The 9,019-nt window shown below is 36.8% G+C and overlaps 1 protein-coding gene across 1 annotated transcript; it reads left to right on the top strand.

Moving 5' to 3' along the window:
- Positions 1–240: 240 nt before the first annotated feature.
- LOC128022453 (26S proteasome non-ATPase regulatory subunit 14) lies at positions 241–8,809 on the top strand. The gene is made up of 11 exons (XM_052610061.1): positions 241–352; positions 926–982; positions 2,465–2,536; positions 2,848–2,967; positions 4,447–4,517; positions 4,602–4,752; positions 7,783–7,890; positions 7,996–8,070; positions 8,148–8,273; positions 8,417–8,479; positions 8,632–8,809. The coding sequence occupies exons 2-11, from the start codon at positions 935–937 to the stop codon at positions 8,728–8,730; spliced, it is 933 nt and encodes a 310-aa protein (XP_052466021.1). The 5' UTR covers positions 241–352; positions 926–934; the 3' UTR covers positions 8,731–8,809.
- The last annotated feature ends 210 nt before the right edge of the window (positions 8,810–9,019 follow it).

Here is a 9,019-nt window from a genome sequence, read left to right as displayed (position 1 = left end):
TATTAAATATACTGAAATACAGACCATCTAGCTCAAAATTCTCATTATGTTGCATGGACTTTTATTTTGAAAACAAAGTCTCAGTCCTGTATATAAATTAACATATGAGGAATTCATATAACATAAAATAATATACGTCATATTTTAATTTGTATACTGAAATACAGACCATCTAGCTCTAAATTCTCATTATAATTTTTTAAGCGTTGCATGGACTTTTATTCTGAAAACCTAATCGCTGTCCTGTATAACGCTGTAGTGGTGCGCTTCACGGTGGAAATTCTGGCTGATTCATTGTAGTCGGGCTGAAACTGATCAGGCACTCCGACATTATATCTCTCTCATCACACAGGTAAAGAAATAATACAGGTTTACGTTCATTAAAGAGTTGTTTACGGGGTATTGTTCACTGCGAGAGTATGTTTCTGTGATTAAACATGCTTAGCTGTTGTTGAGTGATGTATTTAACCTCTGTAGCATTGTTAGCCTCTCTTAACAGTTGTTAAGAGATAACTGAAGTTATGAATGAGTAACATCAATTAATGTTATAGTTATAGTAATGTTTATAGTCTGTTTTGAGTAAAAAAACGTTGTTTATGTGCTCACAAGCTACATAGGAGTTTGTGTAAATATCACTATGCTAAATAGCTTAGCATGTTAGCATTCTGATCTTTGACAGCGAATTAAAATTTGAAGCGTCTGATTTTTGTATTTCACAAAAAAAGCTCTTATTATGTTAATTTTGGGGTGGACAGCGTGGAATATTTTTATTAGTTACAGTTTGAAAATAGTTCATGAGGAAATGTAGGTGTTTTTGAATACATACACACAATATTCATGAATCAGAAACGTCCCCAGGTCTTTTAATATAAAAGAACTGACAGGTTTGTACACTAAAGATCACTGCTTGTTTATATGTGTCCAGATCTTAGGAATGGACCGGCTTTTGAGGCTTGGAGGGGGAATGCCCGGACTCAGCCAGGTAAAGTATATTGAGTTTGTTTAAACATTTAATAAACCTAATGCTTTGTATAGCATCTACTGTGAGAGACAGCAGCCTGCAGTTTAAACAGCTGAAGATTGCATCACACAGCATATCTACACTGATGTTTACTACATCTGCCATCACACACAGTGAGATATATCCATAGATGATCTCCATAATGCAGTTTCTCTGACTGTCATGTTATTGGTGTGTGTGTGTGTGTGTGTGTGTGTGTGTGTGTGTATATATATATATATATATATATATATATATATATATATATATATATATATATATATATATATATATATATATATATATAAATAATTAGTAATATAAAAAAATATAAATTCCAATTAAAAGGTGATTGGTTTTACATAAAGATATATTTTATGTTTTATATTTTATATATTAAAGATATAATATTTAATTCCAAATGTAAGAATAAATCTGGTTAAATTTCATTAAAAAGGCCCTTCAATATGTCCTGCCCAACTTGCTATCAATAGAAAATACTCCGCTTTACTAATGTTCAAATATGTAGTTGACAGTAATTTTTACTTTAAATTGTTATTATTTTTAAATGTAATACTTATATTCCATAATAATGCAGTAATTTGATAGCAAAGACATTTATGATGTTAAAAATATTTTTATTTAAAATAAATGCTGTTCTTCTGAGCTTTAAATGGATCAAACTATCCTGAAAAAAAGGTCACAGTTTACACAAACATATTAAGTAGCATAAGTATTTTAGGGATTGTCTAAAACCTAAAACCTGGCCAGCCAATAAGACTGCAAACACTTCTGTTAGTAAAACCATTATGCTGAAGAATTTCTATTAACTTTATGTGAGCATAAATGTGTCAGATGTTCAGCAGGCACATAAATAGGGTGCTTTTTTGGGTGGAGGGGGGATGGAGGTATTATGAGAACATCCTCGTGTGGTTTTTCTCAAGGCCTGTGCACATGATGGGTAGAGAGATGTCTCTCAGTTCTCTCTGCCAATTAACACTTCCAGTGACAGGCTGCCACCTGCTGATTCACACCCCACTCCAGCAGTCAGCACAGAAGTGAGCGAGAGGAAAACACACCTTACATTCCTTTGTTTTTCAGTCGTGCGCCTTTCATATTCTCTCATTTCCGTCTACAGCTGCACATGCTTCATGTTTAAAACAAAATAATTCATACAGTATTGACTGACATGAACAGATCTCCAGCCACTTTAAACTTTGATTTGATTCATTAATTTTTTCCCCCCAACAATAATTTATTCATTCTTCCACATGATAACTAAAAGTATTTAAGTACTTAAATTATTAGCAGTATATTAAAATGATCAAAGTCATCAAACTGAAAATATGAGTGAAAGAATCCAGATCCTGTGAATAATTAGTTTGGTTTAATTGGTCAAATCAGCTTGCAACGAATGTAAGTATTAAACAGATTTGACTGATCTGGACTGTGTGTTTTCTGCAGGGTCCTCCCACAGATGCCCCCGCTGTGGACACAGCTGAACAGGTGTACATCTCCTCACTCGCCCTGCTGAAGGTCAGGACATACATAATTCTGCTCTCTCACATCTTGCCCTTCACACCTGTTCATGCACCGTGCAAAATATAGTGTAACAGTAATGGTTCATTTCTCCTGGTTTGGTTTGTATCATGGTGTTGTTGTCACTGTTTCAGATTGATTCTGTTAATACATGTTCCATTGCTATTATGGGAGTATGATTAGACTAATTTGAGGCCAAACATGTGATTGGTCAGTACCAGTCTGAAGTCAGTATTTGAGAGCGTAAGCTTTAAGTTAAATGCCTTCATTGTTTAAGTCATTTTTCATCTCTTTGTCTGTGTGTGCAGATGCTGAAACATGGCCGTGCTGGTGTGCCCATGGAAGTCATGGGTCTGATGCTGGGGGAGTTTGTAGACGATTACACTGTACGCGTGATTGATGTGTTTGCCATGCCACAGTCAGGAACGGTGAGTGAAAATATCCCCATTGACTAAGGGTGTGAGATATTGAAAAAAAGATCTTAGTTTAGTTTGGAGCTCTCTTTGTTGGCAAAACAGAAAAAAAGTCTATTGTTTAGGGCTGTGTGATGAATCAAAATTGTCATAAAATCACGATTTGAGCATGCGTGATTTCTAAATGGCTTTATGGCATGATTTTCCATGGCCCACGGATAGCATTCCGACCTCCCACAGTATGCTATCCGAACCAATCAGAATGCAGCTCGCCTAAATGGAGCGCGAGAACAGGACAGACTGTGCATATGCCTACGTTACTCCAGGCTCACACACTGTCTGTGATGCGTATTTTTTCCGAGCCCGTGTTAACGGATCAGAGCATTAACACTGCACACGATAAGAGATGCGAAAGATGTGAACAGAAAAGGTTAGAAATAGGAAGGAGCGAAAATAATTTATATCAAGCACGTGAGCATAGAGAGAGTTGTGAGTGCACACAACGCAGTTTGAGCGAGAGGAGACATGTTTTAAGAGCGCGCACTCTCTCCGGGGCTCTCTCTCTCTCTTCTGCGTGCTTTCGTGTTACAATAATGCTCTCGCTGCTGATTCTGCACTGCATACACATAACGTTACTGTATACGCACTTGCAGGCGGAGTACGTGTGAACCTGTATATTGTATAACAAATATATTTCAACACCTGAGGTACCGCTACAATGAGCTCTATGACCAATTCATCGCAGAAAAGGGGATTTTTATTTATTTTTTGCCATATGTATAAACATTTTATCCCCCCTTTACTTAGTGATTATTTTGAGTAGTCTGTTCTAGAGACATATTACAACATTTTAATAAAGCTTTATTTTGTTTTCTTTTGAAAGTTACATTACAAGAGCATTCTACAACTTGCACTTTAAAAGCACTATGTGATCAGCGTTTTATGTTGTCACAGATCCATAAATACAACAATAAATTGCCTGTTGACTGGCAAAAGCAGAATAAATGTCGGTATTTCTTTTCGCTATTATCATCACAAACACTAGCGTGAGTTATTTAACAATACCGTGAGCTTTTCCACAATATCACAATAAATATCGTACCGTGAGGTCAATATCGAAATTGTATCGTACCGTGAGATTTTGATATCGTTACATCCCTAATTCTAATGGGCTTCATCGTGCAGTGAATGCTTTTGTACTCTACAAGGTTGTGTGTGATTGTTTGCCATTTGAATTCATAATATCAGTTTGCACATCATTAAAACAGCAAGTATGATATTATCAAAGATGATAAATATCTCACTACCCTATCAACGACTTGATTTGATAACTAAAGTGTTTTTTTTTTCCTCACTCAATTATTATTGTATTTCAAAAGATGTCCCGTCAAATTTGAATAACTGTATTTAACAGCAAGCTCCAGTGTGTTTTATACTCTACACTGTGTTCACCTGTGCTCCTGTAGTGATTCTGGGTGTTTGTTCTGTTGACAGGGTGTGAGCGTTGAGGCCGTGGACCCTGTTTTTCAAGCCAAGATGTTGGACATGTTAAAACAGACAGGAAGGTGAGAGAATGGGGAAAACCTAACTACTGTTCTGTGATGAAATTGTATGTTGGATTATGAAGGTTTGTGATCTCTGTGTTGCAGGCCTGAGATGGTGGTGGGCTGGTACCACAGTCACCCCGGTTTCGGCTGCTGGTTGTCAGGTGTGGACATTAACACACAGCAGAGTTTTGAGGCGCTGTCAGAACGCGCCGTTGCTGTGGTGGTCGATCCCATACAAAGTGTCAAGGGAAAGGTAAAAGTCCATAAACATAAGCAACAATTTAAAGCAGTAGGTCATCATTTAGAAGTATTTTCGTTTTATAGATGGTAGAAATTCTCACACACACACACACTATTTAAAAATTCAGAGATCTTTCTTCTGGATATGTGAATGTGTCAGTGTGAGAGTCATGGATGTCTGATTTTTTTTGTTTCTTGTCTGTCTGCCGCTGTGAGCTCTATTAGCACCCTCTGAACCACGTGAGAGAGTGTGAGGACTCCATCTCTCCCATCAGCCCCGGGGAGGGGGATGGAGACAGGAAGAGAGATTATTATAGGAAGAGGATAGGGGTATTTAAAATAAAATAAAAAAAGGAAAGAAAAGAGAGAACGCAAATAACATATTGTACAGTATACTCAGTATTTATTAAATGTCTTAACCATTATGATATTATTTTGATGGTTATGTAAATAATGTTGGAGCCAAAGTATTTACTATTCAAACTTGGGGCTGAATAAGATTTTTTTTAAATAAAGGGAAAAAAAAAATCACGCTTTTATTCAGCATGGATGCATTAAATTAATCTAAAGTGACATTGCAGACATTTATAATTATAGAATCACCATCTTTAAAATAATCACATTTTGTTAATTTTCAACCTTAAAATGAAGGCGGACATAGTTTTTGTTTTATCCAGCTATATTTACTCAGTCACATCCAAGTGAAAGATAAAACTCCAACATGTCAGAAATAAATGAGAAAACAGAATCAGGAAAAATGGTCACCCTCTTCTTTCAGTATTTTGTTGAACCATCTTTTGTGTTAATTACAGCCTTCAGTCTGTTGGGATTTGTCTCTGTCTCTACTAACTTTGCACATCTAGACTTTGCATTATTTGCCCACTCTTCTTTGCAGAACTGCTCAAGTTCAGTTCGGTTTGATAATGAAAGTTTGTGGACTGCAGTCTTCAAGTCATCGCACAGATTTTCAGTGAGGTTTAAGTCTGGGCTCTGACGAGCTCATGCAAGGACATTCACCTTTTTCTCCTTCAACCACTGTGTGGTCAGTTTTGCTGTGTGCTTCGGGTCATTGGAAGAATCCCATTGAAAACTTTCTGATAGAGAGAACAAATGCTCCAGTCCCTGCTGCTGATAAACACTCCCATAACAGGATATTACCACCTCCATTCTTTACTGGAGTAATCTGTTATGTGGATGGTTAGCTGTATTGGTTTTCCATCAGACATTGTTTGGTGTTTAGGCCTTAAAATTTATATTAATAATTATTTCATAATAATTTTAATCTCATCTGCCTCAGAATCTTCAAGGTGAGCTTTGGCAAAGCTCAGTCTGACTGCATGTGGCCTTTCTTGAGGGGTGGCTTTTTTCTTACAACCCTCCCATACAAGGCACATTTGTGGAGAATTTGTGATGTTGTTGTCGCATGCACACAATGACCACTCTTTGTCATAAATTCCTGCAGCTGCTTCAGAGTCGCTGTAGGTCTCTTGGTCGCCTCTCTGACTCTTTCATCCAGTTTGGAGCGATGTCCTGATCCAGGGTCTGTGCTGTACCAAATTCCTTCTACTTCTTAAAAATAGACTTCACTGAGATTCTAGACATTAATAAAGCCTTTGAAGATTTTTGAATCCATTGTTCCTGTCCACAACTTTATCCTGGAGATCTTTTGACAGAACATTGCCACCCATAGTGGATTGCTTGCTTAACAGGAATAAACTGCATTCTAAAGTATATTAAGATAGTAAACAGATGTTTTAAATTGTAATATTTAAAAACGAATCCTATATTTTCTCTGCCAATGAATCTTTTAGCTGAACTTTTACTTTAGTTGAAGCATTTGACCTGGAAGGTATCATTGCATTGCCTTGCACTTGTTTGTTTTCCATTTTAAAATATTCATATCCCACATCTCCAGAATATCATCGCGTCTCTGTGAACATGGTGCGAGTTTTCATGGTTTAAAGAGTGTTGCGAGTTCTTCATGGTGTCAGCACTACACAGTCTCTGTCTTTCTCTTGTGCCTGATGATAATACACAATGTGAGGATCACACACTCACACCGCACTTTCAGACAGCGGGAACGTCCCTCAGCACAGATGCGGGACGCTGCAGGATTTTACACCATTTGGTTCAGTCAGGATCTAACGAGTCCCCAGGGTTCAGGAGGCGTTACTTTGTGTATGCGTGTGTGATCAATTCTTTCTACACAATCCCTCCCCTACTTAACACTCCTTTGTCCAAGGCAAGAACTCCATCAAAAATCTCATCACTGTGATTTGCTCCAAGCCTTTTTATTTTTATACTGCCTTTTGTGTTCCTACATATTATTAAAACTTAATATTTAAAATCAGTAGATGTCTGGTGAAAATAGTCTAATTAAAAATGGTCTCTAAACCGATTACGCTTCATGTGATAAAAGGTATGATGTAATGAATCCGTTTTTGAAGTTATAAATGTGAACCGAGCATAGCGGGGAGCAGATCAGTGAACGAGAGGGTCATGATTTTATCATTGATGCCATATTAGAGCACACAAGACAGGAACAACTATAGGCCTGCTACATAGAAATGTCCCGTTGGTGCATTATTTGAGCGTACTTTGCTTTTCATATTAGCTATTTTTGGCCAAAAACTGAAAATGCCTTTTTCAGCCAATAATTTTGGTGCATTCCTACTTAACCAAATGTTTTTTTTTTTTTTTTTTTTTTAATGGTGTAAGACTTTGCACAGTAGTGTATATGAGATGATTGTCATATACACTTTGTAGCTCACATAATGCATTAAAACAATAAAAACATTTATTAAATTAAATATTTTAAAAAATAAAAATTGAATTTATGCATTTAGCAGATGCTTTTATCCAAAAGGACTTACAGTACATTCAGGCTATAAATTTTTACCTATCATATGTTCCCGGGGAATCGAACCCCCAACCTTGCGCTTGATAGCCAATGCTCTACCAATTGAGCCACAGGAACTTATTTATAAGCCATTAATAAGATGCAGTGATGTGAACAGCACTTTTTTTTTTCTTTTCTCTCCAGGTTGTGATTGATGCTTTCAGGCTAATAAATGCCAATATGATGGTCCTGGGTCACGAGCCACGTCAAACCACTTCTAATCTGGGACACCTCAACAAGCCCTCTATTCAGGTTCATTTTATATATGTGTCCCTACCATAAATATATATATTTTAATTAAGTTAAATATTTATTATATATTCCTATTATTTATCAAGGGTTGTTTCTTTTTTCCAGGCTTTGATTCATGGGCTTAACAGACATTATTACTCCATTACCATTAACTACAGGAAGAATGAGTTGGAACAGAAGGTTTGAACTTGTAGATAATGTTTAAACATGCTTTCTGTTGTTGTAACTAGACAGTCATAGTGTTGGTTTGTGTTCAGATGTTGCTGAACCTCCACAAGAAAAGCTGGATGGAGGGTCTGACTCTGCAGGATTACAGTGAACACTGCAAACTGAACGAGAACATCGTCAAGGAGATGCTCGAACTGGCTAAAAACTACAATAAGGTAAGCAAAAACACAGTGACAAGGGATTCTTGCTCTCAAGTCACAACATTTAATGGTAGAGCTGAAGTGCAGCTTTTCTGTTTGAAAGAGTTTTTTTTTTTTACCCGATGACATGTTTTGGTGAAATTGTTCTTGTTTCTCAGGCTGTAGAAGAAGAGGACAAGATGACTCCTGAGCAACTTGCCATTAAGAATGTCGGAAAACAGGTCACTAGTTTCTTCTTGTTCAATATTTATATTGTTGGTGGTTTGGTACTTTATTTACTGAAAAAAAAAAAAAAAACTACAGGTGATGACCTTTTGCAGTCTCAAAAAGTTTACAGGACTTCATGAACCTGCTATTCTCTTTCTCTTTGTAGGATCCTAAAAGGCATTTGGAAGAGCATGTGGATGTTCTCATGACATCCAATATTGTGCAGTGCCTCGCAGCGATGTTGGACACCGTTGTGTTCCAGTGATTTCCCTCTGTCTGTGCATAAATGTTCATATTCTACAACTGTTTTGTCTTTTTAAGAAATAAACACAAAATTCCAGTAATCCCATTTTCTTTCCATCATGGACATCAAGGGCAGGTTCACGTGTAAAGACAAGCGACTTTTCAACTGTATCAATGTTCCAAAATATATAAAAAGTATGCACTGTAGTTTGTGTAAATCAGTTGTCCTTGCAATTCCCCTTGAAGCTCCGGACTCTGAGAGATTTTCACAGAACAACACTGAAACACCTTATTTAAGATGACAGCACAGG

The sequence above is a fragment of the Carassius gibelio genome, chromosome A11 (genome assembly GCF_023724105.1).
Source record: "Carassius gibelio isolate Cgi1373 ecotype wild population from Czech Republic chromosome A11, carGib1.2-hapl.c, whole genome shotgun sequence".
Classification (NCBI taxonomy): Eukaryota; Metazoa; Chordata; class Actinopteri; order Cypriniformes; family Cyprinidae; genus Carassius; species Carassius gibelio.
The sequence above is the reverse complement of the archived record's forward strand: the minus strand, read 5'-3'. Positions and strand labels throughout refer to the sequence as shown.